This window comes from Molossus molossus, unplaced genomic scaffold (assembly GCF_014108415.1).
Source record: "Molossus molossus isolate mMolMol1 unplaced genomic scaffold, mMolMol1.p scaffold_m16_p_18, whole genome shotgun sequence".
NCBI lineage: Eukaryota > Metazoa > Chordata > Mammalia > Chiroptera > Molossidae > Molossus > Molossus molossus.
Window position 1 is genome coordinate 62,507,859 of NW_023425353.1, and position 27,858 is coordinate 62,535,716.

Consider the following 27,858-nt stretch of genomic DNA (forward strand, 5'->3'; position numbering starts at 1 on the left):
ACCGAACCCGGGTCTCAGTGGTTAGAGCATCGGCCTGCGGTCCAGAGAAACCCGGGTTCGGTTCCTGCTAAGGGCGCGTGCCTCGGTTGCAGTTTGTCCCTGGCCCTGGTTGGTCGTGAGGGTGGTAGCCACTCGATGTGTCCCTTTCACGTCGATGTTTCTCTGTCTCTCTCTCCCTCTCTCTCTCTCCCACTCTGTCTGAACAAAAAGTGGAAAAATATCCTCGGATGAGGAAAAAAAAAAAAGACATAGTTTACAATATTAGATTTATCAGTAATAAAAAAATATTTTTATTTCCCATTTGCTTTGTAACTTTTTAAAAAATTAAACATTTGATTTTGAAATAACTGTAGATTCCCCTGCAGTTATGAACCCTCTGTTCCTGTTGGTTTGGTTTCCGCAGTGGTAATATGTTGCAGAACTAGGGTACTCTATAACAGCTAGGATAATTACATTGATATAATCTACCACTCTTATTCAGATTTTCCCAGTTTTACTTGTATTCTCTTGTGTATTTAATGTGCTATAATTCTGTCATGTGTGTAGGTTTTTTATTTTTAATTTTAAAAATTTCTCAATTGGTTGAGAACTTGAGCTGAGAGAAGGGGTGTTATTTACTGAATCCCTATCAAACTTAACCAGTAAACAACTCAAGCATAATCCCCGCCCCCTACATAATAGCTGTTTAACTTTTGGGTAAGTTACCTAACTTCTAAATCTTGGTTTATTCATCTATAAAATAGAATTCACAATAGCTACTTAATGCAGAGGACTAAAGTTAAAAAATATGTATAATGGGTACTTAGCAAAAGGAGCGCAGTAAATGATTGGCTCATTTTTATTAAGTGATATTTTAAAAACTGATATTACAAATGAGAGTATTTGGCCCAGCTGGTGTGGCTTGGTGGATTGAGCACAGTCCCATGGACTGAGAGGTCCTGGTTCCATTCCCAGTCGGGGTACATGCCCTGGTTGCAGGCTTGATCTCCAGTAGGAGGTGTCCAAGAGGCAGACAATCCATGTTTCTCTCTCACATCAATATTTCTATCTCTCTCTCCCTTCCTCTCTCTCTAAAAAGTCAATAAAAACATATTTAAAAAAAAACAAATGAGAGTACTTGGTGTTTTTTTAATTTTTTTTTAAAGAAGTTTTATTGATTTTTAGAGAGAACAGAAGAGGGAGGGAAAGAGAGAGAGTGCAACATCATTGTGTGAGAGGGAAACATCTGTTGGCTGCCTCCTGCATGCCTCCTACCAAGGACAGAACCCAAAACCCTAGTCATGTGCCCTGACCAGGAATCGAACCAGCAACCCTTCAGTGTATAGGATGAGGCCCAACCAACTGAGCCATACTGGCCAGGGCCATTTGGTGTTTTTAAAGCTTTTCACAAAAATACAGGATTCCTGCCCAGCCAGTGTGGCTCAGTGGTTGAGCATCAACCCTTGCACCAAGAGGTCACCGGTTCGATTCCTGGTCAGGGCACATGCCCAGGTTGTGGGCCCAGTACCCAGTGGCGGGCATGCCGGAGGCGGCCAATCGATATTCTCTCTCGTTGATGTTTTTATCTCTCTCTCCCTCTCCCTTCCTCTCTCTGTCTAAAATCAATAACTAAAAAAAAAACCACTTTTTAAAAATATATAGGATTTCAGGATTGTAGGATTGAAAGATCCCTTAATAGTCTTAGAACCAGTGAAGGACTCTCATTCTTTAAACTAAAATCTGCTTTCCTGTAACTTCTAGATCTACCCTCATCCATGCACTAGGCCTGCTGGGATTCGAGACAACTGTTGTATTCCCCGCTAAAGTATCTTTTCCAAACTAACTATCCTTTAGCTGTTCCTCATAAGAGGAATAGCTTTCCCTCTCCCATCTTGGTCTCCCTCTTTCTAGATAAAAACAAATGTGTTGTTCCCCTTAACTGAACACAGAATTCAGATGTAATCTGGCTACCACATCCCAAGTTAGGCCTGTCTTCCTTTTAGCTAAGCTTTTTTGGAAATCAGGTCACCCAGTTCATTACAGCACATACAGCTTGTCCTTTTGTATTTTTTTTTCTACTTTCTAGATGAAAAATAAATGCATAGCAGTTGAATACAGCAAATTGAACACACACTCTAACATCTATTCCCTCCTGTAATCCCATTAAAATGATAGTGTGGGGGAGAAAAGATATCAGCAAATGAGCAATCAGTGGAATGTGTGATGAATTTAGTGGGCCAGAGGAACTGAAAGTGCCTGCTCGGGGAGAAACTACGAAGAAAGGGGGTTTGTAATGTGGAATCCTGGAATAGCTCCAGAATTGAAGAAACCAAATACTGAAAACAGGAAGATTAGTTGAAAGTCTGTGTGAAAAGCAATTAGATATCTACAATCCCTCCCCCACACTCTCAGGAAACAGGGATTTTAGTCTTAGAAATTGAAACAGAGGCACACGAATCATAGAAGAATAGAATTTGGAGCAAAACTGAAAATAAAGCCTTAAAGGAAAAGTTCTAAATAGTGAATGGTAGGACCATTTCCCTCTCTCACCCAGTTCCCAGAATATCTACATGTAGTCACTCCCTTGCAAGAGACCGGAAGATAACTCTCTGATAAAATTAGCCCCAGAGAGAACATTCTAAAGAATCTACTACTTCTAGGAGTTCTCAATAAAAATGGCAGATTCTTGCCTGATCACCCTAATGTGAAGTCCACAAGTTGACAAGCCTAGCCCCCCCCCCTCCCCACAGCTTTCAAACAGCTTCTAAAGTATAGCAGATAACTAAAACATCACGAGACATTTAAGGAAAGCCTCTAACATAAAAGACAGAGACCAAAACCAAGGGGGGAGAAAAGAACTCTGAAGAAACAGTAAAAGCAGGGAGGAGGACAAGATAATTTTTTTTTTTTTTTTTATCCTCACCCGAGGACATTTTTCCATTTTTTGTTCAGGTAGAGTGGGAGGGAGAGAGAGAAACAGAGAGAGAGAGAAACATCGATGTGAAAGGGACACATCGAGTGGCTGCCACCCGCACAACCGACCAGGGCCGGGGACAAACTGCAACCGAGGTACGTGCCCTTAGCGGGAACCAAACCCGGGTCTCTCAGGACCACAGGCCGATGCTCTAACTGCTGAACCAAACTGGCCAGGGCAGGACAAGATAATTTAACTATAATATCTTAAGAGAGCTTAGAGAAAATATTGCATTCATGAAATATGAACAAGATTTTATTTAAAAAGAAAAAGAAATCGCCCTGGCCAGTTTGGCTCAGCAGTTAGAGCATCGGCCTCCAGTCCAGAGAGACCTGGATTCAGTTCTCGCTAAGGGCGCGTACCTCAGTTGCAGTTTGTCTCCGGCCCTGGTTGGGTCGTGTGGGTGGCAGCCACTCGATGTATTCCTTTCATGTCGATGTCTCTCTCTCTCTCTTCCTCTCCTTCCCTCCCGCTCTATCTGAACAAAAAATGAAAAATGTCCTTGGGTGAGGATTAAAAAGAAAAAGAAACCTTCAGAAAATAAGAAAATATTTTAAAATATGAGCCCAGCCTGTGTGGCTCAGAGGTTGAGCATCAACCCATGCACCAAGAGGTTGCTGGTTTATTCCCAGTCAGGCACATGCCCAGGTTGTGGGCCTGATCCTCAGTGGGGGGCATGCAGGAGGAGGCCAGTTGATGTTCTCTCTCATCAATATTTCTCTCTCTCTACCTCTCCCTTCCTCTCTCTCTAAAATCAATAATGGAAAAAAAATTTGTTTTAAAGATGATAGCCAAAGCTACAATAAAGACATATTGGAAGACAAAGTTGAAGAAGATTCCTGGAACATAGACCAAATGAAAAAGAAAAATAGGGGAGAACCAATTAAAAAAAAAAAAAAAAAAGAGGATTGTCCCAAGAGGTCCAATACCTATCTAAAGGGAATTTTGGAAGAGAAAAAATATGTATTAGAGAGGAAGAAATGATCAAATAAATGGTATGAAAAGGTATTTTCAGAACTATAATAATGTCTATAGATTGATACCTTACAATAAATAAAAGAAAAGCAATACCAAGGTATAGCCCTTGGGAGATTTCAGAACTCTGCGAATAAACAGAAGGTCCTAAAAGTTTCTAAAAAGAACAGTCACGTATTTAGTGTTCAAAATGGCATTATATTTCTCAAGAGCAACAGGAAGACAATGGAACAGTACCCTCAAATAAAAAATATTTATTCCTAACTTAGAATTCTATAGACTGCTAAACTGTCACTTGAGTTTAAGGATGATAAAGACATTTTCAGGCACATTGAGCATATGTCCTATGATATTGTGATATAAATATATATTTGGTTTTTGTCCCCAGTTACTGGCACAGAGCTCCTAAAACTTGTAATTTCTTGAGTTGTAGGGGCGATAAGAGCATCTTTTGTTATAATATTTGGTTTTTGTTTCTAGTTCCTGACACAAGAACTTCTAAAACCCTTGGAATTTTCTGAGTGATAGGATGAGGGGAACAGTTAACCATATCTGAGTTTATGTTAATGAGGCAACTCTGGGCACTTAGATGCTTCTGGATGAGTCGGGGCTTGTTGGCAGAGGAACCAACCATGTGATTAGAGGGTTGGGACTTTTAGTCTAACCCCTCTTCCTCTGGGGACTGGGGGGAGCTAGAGATTGAGCTAATCACCAATGACCAATGATTTTATTATTCATGCCTACACAGTGGAATCTTTATAAACCTTCTAAACAGTGGGGTTCAGAGAGCTTCCAGGTTGATGAACATGTCCACATGCGGGGAGAGTGGTGCATTCCAGTTCCACGGGAACACAAGCTCCTGTGCATGGGACTATTCTAGACCTCGCCCTATGTACCTCTTCATCTGGCTGTTCTTTTGTATCCTTTATAGTAGTACCCTTTAAAATAAACCAGCAATAGTAAACTGTTTCCCTGAGTTCTGTAAGCCATTCTAACAAATGATCAAACCTGAGGTGTGGATTGTGGGTGACCCCCCCACCGATTTTATGGTCAGAAGTATGTGTGGCGCAGACTTGCAATCTGAAGTAGGGGCAGTCTTGTGGGACCAGAGCCCTTAACCTTGGGATCTAGGCTAATACTAGATAGATAGTGTCAGATTTTAATTAAATTGTAGGACACCATTAGTGTCTGGAGAGTTTGAGAATTAGTTTGTGTGAGAAAAATACCCACACATTTGGTTTCAGAAGAACTGTGAGTCAAAACAGTTTATAGTATACCCTTTCTTAGAACATTCTACCAAAAGACACTGCTGACCAGGACAAGGGAATAAATAAGGAAGGGAACAAATGGGATCTGGGAAACGGGTTCCAGTATAGGTAAGGTGAAAGGAATTCCCAGAAGGACAGAGCTCCAATAGCATTTCTGAAGACAAATAGGATACCTAATTAAACATATTAAAGGGAGTTTTAGCCCTGGCCAGTTTGGCTCAGCAGTTAGAGCGTCAGCCTGCGGACCAGAGAGGCCCGGGTTCATTTCCCGCTAAAGGCACGTACATCAGTTGCAGTTTGTCCCCAGCCACAGTTGGGGTCGCGTGAGTGGCAACCATTCAATGTGTCTCCCTCACGTAGATCTTTCTCTCTTTCTTCTTCCCTCTCTCCCTTCTGCTCTATCAAGATAAATGCAAAAATGTCCTCAGGTGAGGATAAATAAATAAATAAATAAATAAAAAATAAAGGGAGTTTTATACTTTTTTATTTTCTCCAGGGACAATAAATAATTATACAAAAAATTAAATGTCCTCATAGTACATACATCATGGCTTGACTACAAATAATATTTATGTAAACCTAATAATGTAACTCTTAATATTTAACCAAAATTTGACATAATTATATTGAAAGATAAAGTGGAGTAGTATGAAGAGAGTATCAGAACAACATCTTAACCTTCCACTATAAGAACTAAACAGAGCCCTGGCCGGTTTGGCTCTGCGGTTAGAGCGTCAGCCCACGTACCAGAGAGTCCCAGGTTCAGTTCCTGCTAAGGGCACTTACCTCAGTTGCAGTTTGTCCCCGGCCTCGGTTGGAGTTGTGTGGGTGGCAACCATTCGATGTGTCTCTCTCACGTCGATGTTTCTCTCTCTCTCTTCCCCCTTCTCTCCTTCCCACTGTGTCTGAAGATGAATGCAAAACGTCCTCGGGTGAGGATTAAAAAAAAAAGAAAAAGGAACTAAATAAATAATGTAATAGTTATTTACTTTTTGCTGCATAACAAATTACCCCAAAGCTAGTGACTTAAAATAGCAAATATTTATTTTTACCTCAGTTTCTGTGGGTCAGGAATTCAGAAACAGCTTAGAAATCACTCGCAGTTGCAGTCCAGGGTTGCTGTCATGTGAAGGCTTGACCGGGGCTGAGCTCATCCAGGGCTCTTCATACGGTCCTCTTCTCAGGAAGGTGTTACCTGGCTTGCCCGGAGCAGTTGATCTAGGAGAGACCCTAAGAGGATTTCGCAGTGCCTTTTAAGACCCAGCCTTGAATGTGACTTGCCATCATTGCTATATTCCCAGTCACACAGACCAACCCGGAGATATTGTGGGAGAGAACCACACTAGAGTGTGAATACCAGGAGGCAGGGATTGTTGGGGGTTCTTTGGAGACCAGATACCACAAGTAATAACTAAAAGTGAAAATTCAAGCCCTGGCCGGTTTGGCTCAGCGGTTGGAGCATCCGCCTGCGGTCCGGAGAGACCCTGGTTTGGTTCCCGCTAAGGGCGCGTACCTCGGTTGCAGTTTGTCCCCGACCCTGGTTGGTCGTGCGGGTGGCAGCCACTCCATGTGTCCCTTTCACATCGATGTTTCCCTCTCTCTCTCTCTCCCTCCCACTCTATCTGTACAAAAAAATGGAAAGATGTCCTCAGGTGAGGATAAAAAAAAAAGAAAATTCAAGAAGTAATGTTATAGGCATATTACTTAGAAAGGTAGAAATACATAGCAGAAGAAAGAGGTTGCCCCTGGGAGCGGGAAACAGGGAACCAGAAACTGATGGTTTTCATTATTAGCCTTGTAGAGCAACTTTAAGAAATATTTGTATGTATTACTGTGATTTTTTTTTTTAATTATGAAAAAAAACCCAAAGCACGCAGTCATTTAGTGTCCCCAACACCAGTAGTAGAGGAACACGTGGATTATATGAGATGCTCACAGAATCTGAATCTGATAAGGATTCTTTGTTATTTGAAAGATTGTGTATGTGATCATGAGGGATGGTTCATGGATAATAAACCTAAAGGTCAGTGAAAAAGAGGACATAGTGGCAGAACCTGAGCTAGAATCCTTGAATAAAGTGACACAGAGATGAGGTGAGCATCAAGCAGTGAGATAGATGCATTTCATTAATGTGAAACTTGGTGAAGGGGAAAAAAGACTTGCTCTTTCTGAAGAGTAGACAGTTCTTAAGTAGAAATGTTCATGCAGCTTGGAGCTATAAATGGCAAAGTTTATCAAGGGAATATCCATTTGGCAGATAGTTGGAAGGCATTTTATAGAACTCCCTAGGCTAACAATGTGTTGGTGAGGGTTTGATACAAATTGGAGGTTGCCTCTGTCGTCGTGAGAGCTGTGAGTCTGAGCCCTGGGGACCACACAGAGCACCAGCCAGGCCTCTGACTGGCTGCTGCCAGGGTCATTTTCCTAAGAGGAACTCTGGGCTCCTTGTGCTGTACTACAGCCTGGTTGGTACCTAAGGACCTCCCTATCCCCAACTTTTGTGTCCACTATGCCTGCTCTGTCGTTGATCCCCACATGCACCCCCCCCCAACCCCCATTCAAGTTTGGTCTCGTTTCTTCTCATCATTTCCTGTCACTATGTATTTACTGTTCTTGAGGAACCTACTGTTAGGGCTTCAAGGTTCTTGGCCAGTTTGTCTGTTTTATCTGCCTTCTAATAAAACTGGGATCAGGATTAAGTGTTAGAGAAATCAGGTCTTGGAGTTGATGAAGGAGTCCGGAGGGGTGCAGTGAGGACAGCCATATAAGTAAAACTACTACTTAGAGCACTCAGACTTACTTTTTTTTTTTTTATCCTCACCTGAGGACATTTTTTTCCATTTTTTGTTCAGATAGAGTGGGAGGGAGAGAGAGAGGAAGACAGAGAGAGAGAGAGAGAGAGAGAGAGAGAAACATCAACGTGAAAGGGATGCATCGAGTGGCTGCCACCTGCACGGCCAACCAGGGCCGGGGACAAACTGCAACCGAGGTACGCGCCCTTAGCGGGAACCGAACCCGGGTCTCTCTGGACCGCAGGCCAATGCTCTAACTGCTGAGCCAAACCGGCCAGGGCCAGGCCTACATTTTTTAACCATTTTAAAATGTCTCGTTTACTTTCTACTGTAACTGAATTGAAAATAGTTGAGGGTCTTCCTGATAAGCGTCTGTCATGTAACAGAATGTGGTGCCATTCCAGGGAGGGGTGGATTATCCTGTGGAGAGGACAGATTGGGTCTTTGTATTTCCATTCCTTAATATCTCTCTTTGTATTTTACTTTGCCCACAGATTGGGGACCACAAATTCAGTGCTCACCGGATCGTCTTAGCAGCCTCCATCCCGTATTTCCACGCGATGTTTACAAATGACATGATGGAGTGCAAGCAGGATGAGATTGTAATGCAAGGAATGGACCCAAGGTACCAAACTCCTCCATTAGGTTTCACAGGCTGCTTCCAGGTGCAGTTTCTGCCTTGTGCCTAATGCCACTTAGGGGCCCACAGCAGGACACAGTATCTATAGCACAGGTCCATGCACATAGTGATTAGTAAACAAAGTCAGAATCAGCTGGTGGCCTGAGACAGGGTTAAAATGAAGAGTTTTGATGTGTCTTTATGCTTTTAGAGTATACATTTAATAGAAACTAGAGTCCAAGATATGTTTTTTAGCTAGGGCAGGTACAAAGGTGGTGGTATATGATTCTCTGCACTTTCTTTTCCTAGCCTGGCAAAATTTTTCTTCAAATAAGTGTCTCCTCATTAGTCTAGAGCAATGTTGTCCATTAGAACTTTCTGTAGTGATGGAAATGTTCTATTTGTCCTCTCCAGAATGGTAGCCACTAGTCACATGTACCCATGAGCACTTGAAATGTGACTAGTGGGACTGAGGAACTGAATTTTAAATTGCATTTAATTTCAATGTAATTTTAAATACCTACCTGTAGCTAATGCTATTATATGGGGCAACACTAGTCTAGAATGTAGCAGAAATTGTGGTTATTTGATGGATAAGAATATTGAAGCCCAAGGAGGTCAGGCTCAAAGATGATCCCGTCTAAACATCTTTCAACCAAGACAGCCCTTCATAAAAAAAAATAGTATTGGCTTCAAATGTTGATAGTGCCATGGTTGAAAAATTCTTCCCAAGAGTAATTTTAGGGACAGGCGGCAGTGTCATAACCCCTGAAATCACATCATTTAGGCACTTATTTTAAGTTGTCCTTATATTTAGAGTTGCATAGTACTAGATTCTCTTCATGGAAATACCTTCCTGACTTCTGTCTAAAGACTTTATATAAACATATTCCATAGTATGCCTTTTTGGACCTTGAAAGGAAAAAGGCATGTTTATATCACTTAAAAGGTTTTGCTGCAAATCTATGAACTGCAGCTGTATGTTTATAACCTAGACTGTATCCAGGGATTCCCTACACACCTACTATGTGCTGGGCATTGTTCTGGGGTCTAGGAATGAACTGCAAACATGACACATAAGGTGACACAGGGCAATGACATTCTTGTGGGGGAGAGACAATAAACAAACCAGTGACTAAAACACTAGCCAGTAACCTGTCACTCGTTGCCTAATCTCACAGTGGTGAAAACTCAGGTGAAAGGAGTTTGGAAACTGCAGTACCCCCTGGATGTTTGAAGGTGATCGGCCTCAGTACATGGAGAGGATTTATACAGCCCACAGCAAGGCAGAAGTCTCAGGCTAGGTAGTGGTTAGGAAAGACACAGAAGTGGGTCTCAAGGGCAGTTAGTTGTACACTCTCTTCTCCGGAGTTGGTGTCTGAAGGAGCATACTAATCACCATGCCCAGTCCAGGTGCTTCCTTTAACAGAGGCAGACCGAGCACCTGTGATGGGTGCTGAGGCTGCACTGAGGTATAAAGCAGAAAGCACCTCTGTTGTGCTAACTTTCTAGTAGTGGGGATCTGGTCATAAATAGGATACACACGTGGTATGGCTAGAAAGTGAAAATGATTTCAAAAAGGAAAGCATAATAAAGGTTAGCAAATAATGGTGGGGTCTGTGCTATTTCAGGGTGATCAGGGAAGGCCTCTGTGATGAGGTGACATTTGAGCCAAGACCTTAATTGAAGTGAGGGAGTGAGCCATCTGGGGGAAGAGCCCTCCAAACAGAGGGAGCAGCCAGTACAAAGGCCCTGAGGTGAGAGTGTGTTCAGCATGTTGGAATAGAGTGAGGGGAAACAGAGTGGAAGGTGATAAGGTCAGAGATGGAGAGGAGCCAGACCACATATGGTCCTATAGACAGAATTTGGATTTCATTCTCAATGTGAATTGGAAGGGAGAAAACATGTTGGAAATCTCCTTCTGGAAATTTATCCCAAAGAACTGATAATCCAAAACCATTACTTATAATGGCATTAAGGTAGAACTAGCTATTATGCCTACCAATTAAGGAAATGAGCATATTTACTGTATAGCAGCCACTAAAAACAATAAACATGAAGGCAGTATAGCAGCATGGTAAAGGGCCTCATAAGTATTATATTTCTACAGTTTATGCATGGAGTCAAATAGGGTCTGAAAATGAACCTAGAATGACCACCATTGATTGACTCATTCAGTAGTGATACTGTGGGTAGTTGCTTTCTCTTTTTAGAATTTTCTGTTACAAAATTATTTGGGCAATAAAGATAAGAAGTAGAACAAGTCTGGCTATGGTGAAGTAATTATTCCATTCAAATAGGTTCTCAAAAGGCATGGATGAAACAGATTTTAGAGTGGGGCCCATCCATTTCCCAGGTAGTAATGTCAGCTTACTTAGGGCCAAGTCTTTTGTGGGTCAAGACCCATCTCTAAAGAGCATCTTTCATCTTTCCTCTCTCCTGTAGCGCCTTGGAGGCTCTCATCAACTTTGCCTACAATGGCCACCTTGCCATTGACCAGCAAAATGTCCAGTCATTGCTGATGGGGGCGAGCTTTCTGCAGCTGCAGAGCATCAAAGATGCCTGCTGCACATTCCTCCGAGAACGGTGAGGTGATGTGGTGGGCTTGGCCTGTGGTGGGAGCATGACTATTTAATCTCTGGAACCCCTGCCAGTTTGCTGAGTCTTTGGGGGCACATAGAATGTAGAGAAAGGAGTATGCTGGGAAGATACTCAGCACAAATGACCTTTCTTGAAATCAGTATCAGGCAGTGCCCAGTTCTTTGGGTTGAACCTAAGGAACAAGATTTATGAAGCCCTGCCTGACTTGTACCTCTTCTTCTGGTCCTCTCTCTCCAATCTGACCAGCTGCTAATTTAGCTGGCTGGTCTCCATAAACTGATTTATTCTGTGCTCCCTAACTTTTTCACAGACATCCTTTTTTTTGGTTTAGATCCTTCCTCCTCCTTGAATTTCTTGGTTTGTTTTTCCTTTCAACTCTTAATTTTTTTTTTTTAATTGATTTTGGAAAGAGAGGAAGGAAAAAGGGGGAGAGAGAAACGTCAATGAGAGTGAACATTGATTGGCTGCCTTCTGCATGCCCCCCACTGGGGACTGGGCCCACAACCTAGGCATGTGCCCTGACTGGGAATTGAACCGGTGACCTCTTGGTGTATGGGTCAATGCTCAACTGCTGAGCCACACCAGCCGGGCTCCCTTCAGCTCTTTAAGAACCCACCTAAATCTCACCTCCTGGAATTCTCTGTCCCCCTGAGTCCCCTAGGAACAGTCATTATATGCTCTTTTAGGGTAAGGACCATGGATTTACCCCGACCTATGCCCAGCACCTTTTGATGACTGAGCAGATAAGAAGTCTCCTCCTCCTCCCCTTCAAGAGTCAGGCTATAAGGTAAAAGCTGCCTTTTAACCACTAGAGGCTTGGACATGAGGATTGGTGCTGGGCTATACACAGGCAGGGAGAAATCAGAACAGCGAGTACTCATTTCTCTGCCTGGTCTCCACTTGAGTACTCTGACCACCAGGTCTCTGGTCTGAAGACCAGCATTCCTCCCACTTCAGACCTGCCATTCTGAACCTCATCCCCTCTTACAGCTGACCTCTCCCTCTCCCACTCTACCAGTCCAATTCACTTAGCAGCTCTGTGGATGCTGCCTGCTATCCATATGCTGCCCATATGGTGCTCACGGACATCACTGAGCACTGCTCTGTGTGCAGCTAGTCTTAGTAACTATGGTAATGATGCTTAACACACAGGGGTTGCTCGCCTGGGTGTGGGGTGAGTGGGTTCATCATGAGGTAGGTGGTCGTGTTCCAGGTTTTGCAGATGGAGACCCTGTAGTCTCAGAGCCTGGCTTGATCCTGCCCTGGGATGCCTTCTGGGGCAGGCTGGAGGGATGCATGTGGGAGTGTGGGGCATATACCGTCTTTCCTACTCATCTGTAAGCTTCTTAAGGACACAGACTAGACTCATCTCTGTCTTCCCACAGAACTTGGAGAATGATGAAGTAGGCACTCTGGAAAGGATTAAGTTGGCCACTCTCACAGGGGGCAACAGCTCCACCTAGGGGCTTTGGAAGTCATCACTGTCAACACTGGCTCCAGGCTCTGTTACAAAGTGGTGTCACTTAAAAGATGCTTAGAAAAATATTTTTAGACCAGTGCGCTTTATCATGCCCCAATGATATAGCCTTCTTAGTTTCTCTGAGCCTCAGTTTTCTACCTAAAAATGAGAGCAATTACTACTTTGCAATGTTGTTAAAAAGATTCTGGAGAGCCCTGGCCAATGTAGCTCAGTTAGTTGGTCACCATCCAGTGCACCGAAAGGTTGCTGATTCATTTCCCGGTCAGGGCTCATGCCCAGGTTGCAGGCTCTATCTCTGATAGGGGGTATGCAGAAGGCAGCTGATCGATGTCTCACTCTGACATTGATGATTCTCTCTACCTCTCTCTTCCTCTCTCTCTAAAAATTAATTTTTTAAAAACTTTAAATATTCTTGAGAATATGTATAAAAGATAAAAGGCCTGGCAAAGTATTTGCCTCACTGATGGTGTGAAATAAGTGATAGCAGCCTAGATGTTGTCTCTGGAGGTCGAAACAATTAGAACCATAGAGCCTCTTTCTGTGTAAAAATAGAAAAAGTATAAGGGTCCCCATTATCTCTCCTTGGAGTTTAAGCTCTCATTCTACACTTTCGGTGCCTTCCTGGTGACCAGAGGTGGATGCTCAACCAAGAATGTGGGCAGCCAAAGGAAAACAAACAGGTTTTCCAGTATGTGTTCTTTTTCCTCCTCTTCTTGTGAGAGCTACTTCCCAGGGCTTCCCAGAGAGCACATCCCACATAGATGCACAGAATACCAGGCCCAAGAGGCAGAACCTGTGAGAATAATCTGTCTTAATTTTATGCTTTTACAAGTTGAGTCCAAGAGACACAACTGATGTCACACAGGGAGTTTCTTCAAAGTTGAGGACAAAGTTTAGGGGGGTTTTTGTTGTTTTTCTATGGCTCTATCCAGAATCAACCTGAGAATGATCAAAGATAACCTTTCTTCTTCTAAACTTTTTTTTTCTTTTCATTTTTTTCTTATATAAAAGGCTTCACCCAAAAAATTGCCTGGGTGTGCGCCAGTTTGCTGAGACAATGATGTGCGCTGTGCTGTATGATGCGGCCAACAGCTTCGTCCACCAGCACTTTGTGGAGGTGTCCATGTCGGAGGAATTCTTGGCCCTGCCCTTGGAGGATGTGCTGGAGCTGGTGTCTCGGGATGAGCTGAATGTCAAAACTGAGGAGCAGGTCTGTAGGGCACAGTGGCAGGCAGTCTGCCCATGACATCAGGGCTATTACTCTTTCTTTTTTTTTAATCCTCACCTGAGGATATTTTTCCATTTATCTTCAGATAGAGTGGAAGAGAGAGAGAGAGACATCGATGTGAGAGAGACACAATTGGTTGCCTCCTGCACGACCCCATCAGGGCCAGGGACCGAACTGCAACTGAGGTATATACATGCCCTTGACCAGAATCGAACCTGAGACTCTCTGGTCCGTGGGGCGGGGCTGCTACTTTTTCAAATCTTTACTTTCTTTCATATTTTTAACAAAATGAAGACCATAATGTATATGCAGTTATTTATTATGGGTTTGTTTTATTATATCATAGCATTTTTCACAAAAACTTTATACATTTTAGTGTCTAAATATTACATTTTTTTTATCAACTCTGCTTCCCTTATTTTTGTATGTTCGGGTTATTTCTAGTATTATTAGAAATAACACAGTGGTGAACTAGAAATACGTATAGATAACTTTTTGAAAGAGTTTTTTTTCTAAAGGAGAGCAGAGCCTTGGGGCAGTTGCAGGGTGAGGGGGAGGGACATGAAATCAAGAGGGGTTTGTTTTGTTAAAATGAGAGAAATTACAGTGTAATTTGACTGCTGGTGGGAATTTTCCAAAAGAGAAGGAAGAAATGGTAGGAAAAAAGAGAGAGTAATTGCTGGATAGATGTCCTGGGGCGGGTAAAAAGGGATGTATCTCGGGTCCAAGGGGTGTGTATTTGATAGGAGTGCAGGCCGTTCGGTGCACTCCCAGATGCAGGGGAGGGGCAGGGTGGGAAGGGAGAGGCTTGTAGATTCTACTCAGTCTTTTCTGACTGTTTCAGCTGAGAGTAAGGATGAAGGAGTGTTAGGAATTTGAGGAGACATAAATAGGCATGAATTCAGCCTTTAGGAGAAGGGGAGAGGAAATGGACGATGCTGGGGAAATGGAGAGGGCTGAGAGGAAGTGGGGCCTGATGAGATTAGCAGTAACAAATTTAAAGCAAACTAATTGGCTCTGCTGTGCATTTTCTGTCAGCCCTATATGCTGGTGCAGGTGCAGAGTAGGGGGTGAGTGGAACTTAAAGAGGTGGATTTCACCAGAGTAGAGATTTTTTTCCAGGTAAGTGTGATTAAGGGAGATAAGTTCATAGCATGAGAATTGAGGGCACCTTCATAATAATCCATGGAGACCATGTATGAGAGAGAGGTGAGCAAATAGGCTGGGGTGGGGTAGACTTGAGAGGGAGGTTGGGGGAGAAAGAGCCATGTCAAAGGCTAATTGACATTCATTACTAAGCTGTAAGGATTGGAGGTGGTGGTTAGGTATTAGTGTACTTAACATAATGAAAGAGGTGAAGCTATTGGCAAAGTGAGGTGTGAGTGGCCATAGAGGACAAAGAAAACATCTTGGGCTGGTCAAGAAAAGCTTAAATGAGAGTGTAGGGTGCCAGTAGCCAGAGAGGACCAAAGGGCTATCCTTTCTATTCAACAAAGATGATGTGGTGCAAGTTGTCTTAAATTGTATTTTATTTTATTTTTTTTTAATCCTCATCCGAGGACATTTTTCCATTTTTTGTACAGACAGTGTGGGAGGGAGAGAGAGGAAGAGAGAGAGAGGAAAACATCGATGTGAAAGGGACACATCGAGTGGCTGCCACCCGCACGACCAACCAGGGCCGGGGACAAACTGCAACTGAGGTACATGGCCTTAGCGGGAACCGAACCCGGATCTCTCCGGACCGCAGGTGGACGCTCTAACCGCTGAGCCAAACCAGCCAGGGCACAAGTTATCTTATAAGAGTGGTGAGCAAATGTTACTTTGAGCAGAGGGTGGCAAGGCTGGGCAATGAAGGGTGTGGAATGGGGGGTAAAAATATGGACCTGGCCCTGCAGGCACTGGGAGCACCACTGTGGCAAGGCCTCTGCCCATTCGGTTAGTTGGGAAGTCTAACCAGTCTACGGCAGAGCAGCTTGGGATATTTGAAGTCAACAGTCCTGGCCTGTGCTTCAGCAGGAGCCCCAGACCCCAGGAGGCAAGCCGTTGGGACGTTAGTCCCAACTCATCTCCTTTCCTTAATGTCGAAAGAGCCTTCACCTCTGAATCTTAGTGAGCAGTAGAAAGTGGATCTTGAGCTCAGCAGTGTGGGCACTCGCTCATCCCAAGAGCAAGAAATATGATCTGGGCTGCTCACATTTATTGGAGTGATACATCTATAATGGCTCGAGGGTTTCAATGAGAGATATACCTGTGGCTGGAACCATTAGGAAAGGCTTCTTTCTTTTCTTCACCCGAGGATATTTTTCCATACATCTTCAGACAGAGTGGGAGGGAGGGAGAAAGAAACATCGACGTGAGAGGGACACATCGACTGGTTGCCTCCCTCACGACCCTGACCAGGGCTGGGGACAAACCGCAACCGAGGTGCATGCCCTTGACTGGAATCGAACCCACGACTCATTGGTCCGCAGGCCGATTCTCTACTGCTGAGCCATACCGGCCATGGCAGGAAGGTTTCTTGAGAACGTGGATCTTGAGCCAGACATTAAAGGAAGGGGAACGGGTTTAGATGAAGAGGAGGAGATGAGGGGAAATTCTAGGCGAAGGAACAGTGTGAACAGGGCAACCAGCCAGCCTGGTGGAGGGTGATGAAGGGAATTTAGGAATACCATTCAGGAGCAGTAAAAAAGAAGCTAAACAGGGATTTTGTTGCAATGGAGAAAGGAGTAAGTTACCATTGACAGGTTTTTTTTAGGAAGTCATGATGAAAGCCAAGAAATGTTATAGTAACTTAAGCTTGCGTTTAGGGATCGGATCAACTGGGGTAGCTGGGGAAGTAGAAAGAAAACTGGATTCACGAGACAAGTAGGAAAGATTGAGTGACCCAGCAACTGCCTCAGTAGAGGGAGTGGAAGGCCTTAGGTTGGGGTGTTCAGGGATGGCGCCTCTGACTGGGAGGATTTGCTGCCAAAGCTTCCCCTCTCTGTCTTGGCAGGTCTTTGAAGCCGCATTGGCGTGGGTCAGATACGACCGGGAGCAGAGGGGCCCCTGCCTGCCTGAGCTGCTGTCCAATATCCGTCTGCCCCTCTGCCGGCCCCAGTTCCTGTCAGACCGAGTGCAGCAGGATGACTTGGTGCGTTGCTGCCACAAATGCAGGTGAGCAAGGGTGGGACTGCACAGCATGCTGCCAAGGGTCTAGGCAGAGAAGAGAACTTGGCCACTTAGGAGGGATTTGGAGTGGTCAGTCTTAACTCATAGCACATGGATAGATCTGCCTTCTGTCTAGAACCTGGAAGAGCCTGAGTCTCATACCTTGGGGAGAGAAATGTGCAGTATGGGAGTACCAAGGCGGAAGGACTTCCTCTGTTAAGTTATCTGAGGATTTTGTAGCATCTCCATCCATTGAGCTATTTATGAACCTACAGACCTGTGTATTGGCTACCCTGACCTTATCCACACCACCAGCTGACTTAGGGGTGACTTCCTGGGGCTCCTCACCCTCTTCAGTAAATGTTAGTCAGTGTTCTGTTCTCGGATGGGTTTGGGCCTGCATCTACAGTGATGGGCAAGGGGGGACATGTGTACCAGCACATGAAACTTTTACCCAGAGTAAGTCAGTGACAACATGGCCAGCAGAGCTGCCAAACAGCTCAGAAGATAGTACTGGGGGGTCATCATAAAAGTAGAGCAGCAGAGAAAAATGCTTATCCTCCTTCAGATACTGTCATTCACAGCTGGTTCTGGAGGAAGTCAGTGGCTTGGTGCAAAAAGAATGAAGATGTGTGTCAGGTAGGGGTGGAGGTGTGCCTGGAGGTAGCTCGGACCCTGTGATACATAGTTTCAAGGGTGCTGTTGAGGAGTTTGAGCTTTATTCTGTACACAGTGGATAGCCATCAAAGGTTCTTAGGAAAACAGCTTGGACTATACTGTGAATGATGGAATGGAAGGGTGGGGCTGGAGGCAGGGAAATCCAACAGCAGCAGTTGGCATTCTAGGTGAGAGGTGATTAATTGCAGGGTGTGAGCCAGAAGGATGGAAAGGAAGAGCTGGGCCTGAGTGGTTACAGGAAACAGGCTGCTTTTAGAACCTCCCCAAAGCCAGCTATTTTAGCCACCACCCTGTTTTTCTCCTGCCAGGTATGTGCCTGTTAGAAGATATTTGCTCTGATTACATTAGCCAACGTGGGCTCAGGTTGTCTTGCTCCCCCAATTTTGAGCACATCTTGATAGTTGTGTATGGTTTCTCCTGAATTCAGCTGGGTTCTTTGAGACCAAACCTTCCCAGAAGGTTTCTCTTCCCAGGTTCCCCCTGCAGTTGGAGGTGGGGGAGCCAGGCTTGGAAATGCAAATGTGGACCATATTGGGAGGATACCTCCTGTCCTAGCATCTTGCACTTTATTTCAGGGACCTGGTAGATGAAGCAAAGGACTATCACCTCATGCCAGAACGCCGGCCCCACCTGCCACCTTTCCGAACTCGCCCTCGCTGCTGCACGTCCATTGCTGGGCTTATCTATGCTGTAGGAGGCCTCAACTCAGCAGGTACCTTGCAACTCCCCCTTTGCAGACCCTGTCTTGGACTCTGTGGATAAGGAAGCACCAAACAACCTAGACTGAATCTCTGGTTCCTCTCCTTGTGTGTCACCACCTCTTGCCCATCTCGATTTTATTTAGTTGTTCTGCAGTTAGAGCATATCTGGTATTAATACCATTTAATCAGAATGTTGGAACTAAAGAGGCCTTTAAAATCTTTGAGGCCTAGCCCCCTTACCCTACAGATGGGGAAATTGAGGCCCAGAGAACTTCCACCATGTTCACACAAGTTGGTTTTGGCAGAGCAAGGACTAGAACTTGGGTCCTGACTCCTGAGCCAGCACTCTTTCCCTAATATCACATTGGCTATGGGATGGGCTCAGCCCTGGATAGGATATAGTTAGAGACCCGACTCTGTTACCAGGCTGATCACATTTGGTCACATGGATCCCGGGGTTAGATTGCAAGAATGTCACCATAAGAAGGATGATTCTCCAAATATACAGTGTCTGCCACTATCAACAACACTTGTTACTCTTTACCTCTTAGCTCCTGTGATACACATACACTTTACCATCCAGGTGCTATTGGCAGCTCTTGTGTTATACAGTCAGGTTTTCAAGGAAGCTTCATGGAGCCCCCTGCCCTCCTGTGCCCAGGCACCAGTGCAGGGCAGTACAGATTTAGTAAAGAGAGCAATATGGACACTAGAATCCTGGCAGTACGGTGGCACAGGGAGTTGTCATGTCTGGTGTGGAGGCCAGGCCTTTTCACAGTGTCAGTCCAGGTTTGTGGGAGGTGGGGAGTTGGTGGGCAGTCCTGGCAGTTTTATTTTCAGTTGAAAGTTAATGAGAGGTGAGACTAGTTAGTCTATGACCTCTAAGTCCTCAACTAGTAACCTTAGTAACCTGTAGTATGGCAGGTGCTAAGTGCCCAGAGCAGAATAAAATAGGGAAGGGAAATGTTTTATTTAATTTATTTGATCCTCACAAAAACCTGATAAAAGGGTAGTTGGAATCATGACTACTGTTTACTGAGCACTTAGTATTCTAGAACTATCTAAGGTGATTTACATATTATATCACTTAACCTCACAGCAACTCTGCCATAGAGATTATCTTCATTTTACCCATGAGATCAGAGGATAGGAATACAAAGCAACTTGCCCGGGGTCAGGGCTAGCAAGTGAAATAGGCATTGGAACCCACGACCTTCCCTGTGGGTATGCCTCCTGCATTGGGGAAATAGTGTATCCATCTGCTTTCATCTTTGGCTTTAAGCAGGTGGAGTACCTCATTGCAACTTAAAATTCCCCTCTAGAAAGTAAATGCCTCCCATCTGATTCTGATTTTCCTTCAAGAATTAAGTTTGAGATTTTCATGGCTGAAATGTCTTAGTGGGCCCTTCTGGCTTGAGAAATCCTGTGGGAAGAGCTGATAGAATCAAGTTAAACATCCATATAATCAGTACCCAACAGCTGTGATCTAAACGAGTGGTCTCATTTGTTTAAATTTGAGTAGCAAATTTTTATGCAGGTGATTCCCTGAATGTGGTGGAAGTGTTCGACCCCATCGCCAATAGCTGGGAGAAGTGCCATCCCATGACAACAGCCCGCAGCCGCGTTGGTGTGGCTGTAGTGAACGGGCTTCTCTATGCCATCGGGGGCTATGACGGCCAGCTCCGGCTGAGCACTGTGGAGGTCTACAACCCAGAGACGGACACGTGGACCAGAGTGGGGAGCATGAACAGCAAGAGAAGGTATTCTGGAAGCCATTTGTGCAGTCTGAGCATACACACTGGGCATCTGGGGAGCACCATGCTAGACAGGAAGGGCACATAATAAAATATGAGCTCTGGCCTGGGGGTTTCCTGCAGCCAGGCCAGCCATGCTGGCTCCTCCAGATGGGAGCGAGCCCTCATCTGCTTAATGTAAAATACCTGCCTTGTCCTTTGAGAAACTCGGGGAGATGAGTGATAGACGAGTGATAGACGTGTGGAAGTTGTATTATTATTTAAATGCCAGATGAGGCTTGAAAATTTGTATTATGGAAGGTTCGATGAGGGAAAGAGACTGGACTGTCTGAAAGATTTCAGGGAAGAGGTGGAATTCAAGTTGAAACTGGAAGAATAAGGAGTGATAAGAGGAAATCTTTCCCCCAGGACCCCTGCCAGGCATGTGCTTTCACTAGCTGGGAGCATATGAACCATAGCAAAGTTCTCTCCTCAGGACCATGCCCTGGGCATGAGCATAGAGGTGTGGTGAGGTGGACCAAGTTTATATGTCTCTTTATTTTTTTTAATAAATATTTTCTTTTTTAAAAAAATGTTTATTAATTTTTTAGAGAGAGAGGGAAAGAAAGAAATATCAACATTGATGTGAGAGGGAAACATTGATTGGCTGCCTCCTATACATGCCCCAACCAGAGATCAAACCCACAATCTAGATATGTGCCCTGACCGGGAGTCAAACCTGCAACGCTTTGGTGTACGGGACAACACTTTAGTCAACTGAACCATCCGGCCAGGGCAAGTTTACATCTCTTAACACACCCCTCCATCACTGCTTGCCTGCTCACATTTCCTGAATGAGAAGTGGGATTACAGGACAGCCAAATAATGCCCCATTTAACCTTTTTAGTGCCAAAGTGACAGGTGGCATCTTTTCTTCTGTCAGATGTGTGTGGAGTATTTATATCAGTGGTTCTCAACCTTCCTAATGCCGTGACCCTTTAATACAGTTCCTCATGTTGTATGTGGGCATATCTGCGTGTGGGCGCACCTGCCTGGAGATGGATAGAGAAGCCGTGTCTCGGTTTCTAAGACCATCGGAAATATGTGTTTTCCGATGGTCTTAGGCGACCCCTGTGAAAGGGTCGTTCGACCCCCAAAGGAGTCGCGACCCACAGGTTGAGAACCACTGATTTACATGGTTGGGCAGTGGGAGCTTTGGAGTGGGAGGGTGGAATCGGACAGGTTCTTGACTCTTCTGCCCACGGTGGTTTCAAATGGAACCTTGATGTTTCTCTCCCAGGACTGACAGAGGAGGGGAAAGGCCTCTACCCATTTAACCAGAATCACTCTTCGTTTATCACTTTTACATATTGAGCTTCTTTAACCTTTGCCCGACTTTAGGGGAAAAAATTACATAAATTTCTTTTGAAAGGGGCAGTTTGAAAACCACTGGGCCAATTGCTCTTTAAGGGCCTACCTAAATATTTGCCTCACAGACCACTTTGTCTGGCCATGCTCTCTGGGTTCTCTACTTGTAAGATCATTTAACCACACGAAAAGATCAAGTGACTGTGTGTGTGTGTGGTGAGGAAGAAGGGTCAGTGTGGAAGTCCTTTGCCGCATGAAAGCATCACAGCCATGGTACACATGTTCCACCTTCATCGGTGTTGGTGTTAGTATGTGGCCTCAAGCCAGAGGAACCTGCCTTTGTACCAAAGAGACCAGATTCACAAAGGGTCACAGCAGGTTTATTTTGGAAGATAAAAATATGTATGCCCGAGCCAGGTGGCTCAGTTGTTTGAAGCGTCATCTAATCCACCAAAAGGTTATGGATTCAATTCATAGTCAGGGCACATACCTGGGTTGTGGGTTTGATCCCCGGCCCTGGTCCCTGGTCCGGGTCATGTAGGAGGCAGCCAATCAAGGTGTCTCTCATATCAATGTGTCTCTCCCCCTTCCTCTTTCTCTTAAAAAAGTCAATTAAAAAATTGTATTCTTGGGTGAGGATTAAAAGTATATGTATATGTATATGTATATGTATATGTATATGTATATGTATATGTATATGTATATGTATATGTAAGATCTGCTCAGCCCAAAGCAGTGGGCAAATGCTTTCATGGTTCTTTCCCCCCACCATTGCCACCTCAGGACTTCCTTCCCTCTGCACTCCTTGGATACTTTGCAGCTTTCTGTGGCCTCAAATGACTCATTGCTCCATATTCCCTACTATGGCTGCCTTTTTTGCTTTGACTGCAGTCAGTTCTTCCTTGTTTGTCTGCTCTGGGCTACTTCCTAGCTTTACTGTCATGGGGTTTGGAGAGTCGCCTGGGAGGAAAGTCCTCCCTAGCTATGGTTAATGCCCTGTTATTAGGAGTGTGGGTCCAGCTCCATTTCATCCCCTTTAAATTACAGGCTACCTTAAAATGTTCTCAGTCACTTCCCTCCTGACATCCCACACGGCTCTCTGTCTTGCCAATTGGTGACAAGCTCCTTTCTGCCATCATTCCTTCCCCTCTCCAGTTTTCCAGGCTGCTTCCAGGGAACTCCATCTCATGGATGATTCCAGTCCACGCCAGTCAGAAGAGATCTCTTCACACTCGTCTTTCCCACTTAGTTGATAGTTAATCTCACATAGTTGTGTGGCACCTCTTAATTCTTTCTCATAGTTTTGTTGAACTTCTGTGTTGTTACTTGTGTCCATTTCTAAAATGAGAGTGAAGGTCTAGTGAATTCGTGATCTTCCCACAGTCCTTGCCTAAGGCAAGTTTTTTTCCTCTTTCAGGCTGGTTCAGGGAGTCTGTTACCACAACCCTCAAAGGGACATAGCGTAGATAGTTTGATTTGCTCTGTACATTTGAAAGGTGGCAGTAAGCAGGGTATATTTAATTTTCCTGTTTGTTAGACACTCAGACTTGTTTACAGTCTTCTCCAGCTTCAGGTTTGAAAACAGTGAACCTGGCAGTTTGGCATTCATGTAGAGGCATGTGTAGAGCAGAAGACTACATGGTTACGCCAGACCCCGGGGTCTTTGGTATTAGGAGAGCTTGGCATGGTGAACAGTGTGGGAGTGGGGCTTGTCTCATTTAAGTCTGAGCATGCCTTTCTCTGGGCAGCTAGGGAGAGTAGCCCAGCCCATCAGTCCAGTGAAGATGGTGCTACTTCCTAGTAGGGTGTGGTGAGTGTGGAGAGTAGCACGCGTAGAGTACCTGCCATGTGTAAGTACACAACTGTAGGAGCTGCTACATCACCCACTGAGACAAATTAGGGCCATGCAGGGCCGTGCATATAATAAAAAGACACTTGTCGAACTTTATAGTGAATTGAACGGGAGAATCATGGTAACACACCAAACATGTTGAGGGCCTATATGTACAAAACACCATATAAAACACTGTCGTGATTACACTGATGAAGTGTGGGATCAGAAGAGAGTAATTGTTACTGAGGGATCAGGGTGGCTTTTTGAGGAGGAGAGCGAGGAATATGACCAGAGCCTTAAAGGTAAATTAGACCATGAGCACAGCAAGGTGGAGAATTCGCATGTGAGACACATTGAGGATAGAGAAGAGTAGGGAGGGGAGAAAACCTCAGTCGGGAATGAGAGAACATCCCGTAAATTTTACACCTTTACTTAACCACATCCTGGGATTTAGGTTCGTTCTAGGAAGAGGCAGTTGATGGTTAGGGTATTTCTCAGTGAGCCTGAAGGTTGCCTGGGAAACCTGAGGCCCATCTGGGATAACAGCTCTGTCTGTTTCAGTGCCATGGGGACGGTTGTGCTGGACGGGCAGATCTACGTCTGTGGAGGCTATGATGGTAACTCTTCTCTCAACTCTGTGGAGACCTACTCACCTGAGACGGACAAGTAAGGACTCTGTCTCCCCCAGGGCACCTGGGTCTTGCTGAACAGAGAAGATAAAAAATTAAAACTGCAGTTTTTAAATCAGGCTTCTTGAAGATGGAGTGTATCTTATCTTTTTAGCCCTTGTAGTTCCTTTCATATTATAGGCATTTAATAACCTTTGGTTAAATGAATGAGTAAAATTTAAGAACAAATAGTCTTCATTGACACTGGAAACTGAGCTAAACCAGCCCATTGTAATGGAAATGCAGGTGAGAGGATAAGGAATGGATGAACAGCACTTTCCAAAATGGGCAGGATATGCTTTGAAAAAAATAAGTTACATGCTCAAATAATCAAATAAGTTGGAAACATCTGTCTGTACCACTAGAGTTCTTATCTTTCCATAATGCAATATTAACATTTTAAAGTCTGGAAATTCTGTGGTAAAAAAAACCTATTTAACCTCATTTTATATAACACCTAGCCCATCTTGTGGAATTATTTTGTGGAACACTCTTTGGAAAACAAGGTTAGCCTCAATTTTTTATTTCAGTATTTGAATTATCTCATGTTGTATAACAAAATATAAGCACATTAGTAGAATGGATTCATTAGAGTGCTTTTAAGGCAATATTCCATTCATTTAACCAATTCTTATCTATCAGGCAGCAAGCAGGGTGTCTAAGATTGTTAAGTAGCACCCAGTCTACTGGGCCATGGGCGCGTTACAATTATCCTACCCTGGGGGGCTGTGTCTGGCATCCTTGGGCACAGTGTAAGGAATAGTTGGGGTAGAGGCTGGATTAGACCCATCATTGATAGTGGTGATGCTCATTTAAGCAGGGAGATAGCAAGAAGAGAGTCTCGGAGATAAGACAGTGTCTGGTGTGATTGGGGAGCAGATGCAGCTGGTGCGTGGCAGGGCACGAAGCTGGAGAGTAGACCAGAACCAAGTGGTAAAGAACCACATAGGGAACTTGGACTCTGCCTTCAAGGAAATAGTGAGGAGCCACTGGAGGGATGTGCTGCTCAGGGTCCAAAGGGGAATGGTCTGAATGCCAGGCCACCTGTATGGGGGCTGTTGCAGTAGTCCAGGTGAGAGGCCAGAGCCAGGGGTGGGGACAAGCAATGACTAGGAGGCAAACCGGTGGGGAATTATGGACCACAAGAATGTTGAGGATGAAGGAGAAGAGGCCATAAAAATGCTGAGTTTACAAGTACGGCACCTAGGTAGCTGGTGGTCCCATTAACAAAATTGAGGAGTACTGGGGAGGAGCAGATCTGTAAGAGAGGCCTTGTTTGGGACATGCTGATTTGAGTGCCCCAGAGAGGAGCAGAGAAGACCAGCTGTGGGTCTGAAGCTGAGGAAGAGGCCGCAGTTACGCAGTTAGAGAACACTGCCCGTAGGTGGTGGGACAGGTGGTTAAGAGGTAGGAACGGTGCCAGGACAAGAGGGAACATAGAGTAGTGCTCCCAAATCTTTCTGAGCTGTCTTGGGAGGTCAGGGACACCGGATCTCATGGCTCCCCTTCTACTTTGGCTCTTTCCTGAAGGTGGACAGTGGTGACCCCGATGAGCTCAAATCGCAGTGCTGCTGGGGTCACAGTCTTTGAGGGCAGGATATATGTGTCGGGCGGCCACGACGGTCTGCAGATCTTCAACAGCGTAAGTCTGGGCTGCTACTGGGCTAGGAGCGCCTACTCCTTCCATCTTTGAGAGCTATTTGGAAAGGCAGTTCTCTGAGAAAGACGTTAGCCTTCCCATTGCTGGGTAAGGCATCACCTAGTGAGTTTTTGGGTCATCTGCTGCAAGCTCTGAAATTCTTCTGAGAATGGGAACCAGTGTGCACTGGGGAGGTAGAGTGTAGCCATCCCACCCCCTTTAGTTCTCCTTTAAATGCTGCATGAGACCTGGTGAGAGTTCTGCCCAAAGTAAGGTCAATTATAGACAGAGTGTAACTTTGCAGAAAACTGTGTCTTCTGCATAATTTGTTTGAAATAAAAATCTTAGCAGCCATTCACTGGTGGTTGGTTCCCTAGCATCCATCAACGCTGTGGTGGAACACACTCGGGACTGATTTCAGGAGACCTGCCCTCATCTAGCTCTGCCAGTGTACAGCAGAGCAGCCTTGGGCAAGTCCTTCGTTTGGTTCCTTAAATACAAACAGAAGGGGTCGGATTAGGCTCTTTCACCTGTCCCTGTACACCCAAGAGCAGGTGTGCAGCTGAGGAAACAGTGTCAGAGCCAGAGCACATGCTGGCAGAGCTCTCCATCCCTGGGCCACTGTGCCTCACGAGGCCACCCGTGGACTGAGCCTTGGCTCTGACTGTCCTGTGCCTCTCTCCATGCTGCAGGTGGAGCACTACAACCACCACACGGCCAGCTGGCACCCAGCAGCTGGCATGCTCAACAAGCGCTGCCGGCACGGAGCCGCCTCTCTGGGGAGCAAGATGTTTGTCTGTGGGGGCTACGATGGCTCTGGCTTCCTCAGCATCGCTGAAATGTACAGCTCTGTAGCAGACCAGTGGTGCCTGATTGTCCCCATGCACACGCGCCGGAGTCGCGTCTCCCTAGTGGCCAGCTGTGGGCGCCTCTACGCTGTGGGGGGCTATGATGGACAGTCGAACCTCAGCTCGGTGGAGATGTATGACCCAGAGACGGACTGCTGGACTTTTATGGCCCCCATGGCGTGTCATGAGGGAGGGGTTGGTGTGGGCTGTATTCCTCTCCTCACCATCTAAGGCGGAGGATGGGATGTGGTGGGGTAGGGATCTGGTACAAACATAGGCACTTCCTTCCAGGGACAGTCCCTCTTGGGAGAGGCAGTAGACCAAAAGACACAGTGAAATGTGAGCTCGCCTGAGGTACAGTTTTTCCAGGTGCTTAAGTCCTCCCTCACTGTGCTGCCCTGTGACTTTCAGGTCTAGGTCATCAAGATGCACAGCATGGGACAGAAGCCCCTCTGGGTCCCACAGCTGGTGACACACGACTGCTTTGCTGGTCCACACATGCACAGGCTCCATCCAAGCCCAGCTCCCATCTGCCACAGCTCTGTGCCACACCTGGGCAGAAGGCCTTCCATCTGACACTCCTCACCTGCTGTTCTCCAACTACGCAGTGGCCAAGCCTGTTGGAAGTGGGTGTGGCCGGGAGAGGACGGCACTCCCAGTGTTCTCACTGCCTGGACGAGGCGGCCTCCACGGGTGCTTGATTGCACACGGGCACTCCTTCCATCCTAGGATGCAGAGGCTTTTGTCCTGTCTCTGGATAAGGAGGGAGGACAGAAGCTTTTCTCGTTTCTCATTTTGGGATTTCAGTGAGGACTTTTTCATCTTATTCCGGAGAAACAGAAGAAAAAAAGATACTTGAAAGAAACTGAAGGAAATTTAAAGAAACACTTGAAAGAAACTGGAAAGAAGAATACTTTAAGTAAACATTTTTTGCAAGAAGAAAGTGTTAAAAAAAAAAAGAGAGAGAGAGACTAAAAGGAAATAATGTGTTTAAATAGAAAACCACCCAACATGTAAAGGGTGGTGACCGCTCCCACATTCGGATCCCAGGGTCCTGAGGCCTCGCGTAGCACTTGGGATTCCCTCTGAGCCCCAGCGTGTCTGGAATCAGTACACTTGACTGGTCCTGTAGCAAGGTGCTCATGGGGTTTGTCTTCACACCATCATCAGAGGACTTTTTTAACCATAGGCATAGTGAGTCGGCTGAATTACTGCCGCTCTTCCAGCTGGTTGCTGGAGACTCCAGGTGCCCTTGTGGTTACCGCTCACTGCCACCAGGCTCTCATTCTGACTCCCCACCCCCACTTTTATTCCTTTCTTGTT

General features: G+C 45.3%; 1 protein-coding gene across 3 annotated transcripts in view; it reads left to right on the forward strand.

Annotated features, from left to right (window-relative positions):
- KLHL18 (kelch like family member 18) overlaps positions 1 to 27,418 on the forward strand; it is a 49,395-nt gene extending 21,977 nt beyond the window's left edge. For 2 of the 3 annotated variants that reach the window (XM_036266630.1, XM_036266632.1), the window contains 9 exons: positions 8,483 to 8,613; positions 11,053 to 11,193; positions 13,700 to 13,898; positions 16,912 to 17,072; positions 18,320 to 18,456; positions 19,968 to 20,205; positions 23,942 to 24,046; positions 25,579 to 25,690; positions 26,380 to 27,418. In XM_036266630.1, the coding sequence (XP_036122523.1) occupies positions 8,483 to 8,613; positions 11,053 to 11,193; positions 13,700 to 13,898; positions 16,912 to 17,072; positions 18,320 to 18,456; positions 19,968 to 20,205; positions 23,942 to 24,046; positions 25,579 to 25,690; positions 26,380 to 26,766 (1,611 nt within the window). In that variant the 3' untranslated portion in view covers positions 26,767 to 27,418. The remainder of the gene's footprint in view (positions 1 to 8,482; positions 8,614 to 11,052; positions 11,194 to 13,699; positions 13,899 to 16,911; positions 17,073 to 18,319; positions 18,457 to 19,967; positions 20,206 to 23,941; positions 24,047 to 25,578; positions 25,691 to 26,379) is intronic. The other variant, XM_036266631.1, reaches the window with a different exon arrangement.
- Positions 27,419 to 27,858: the final 440 nt, after the last annotated feature.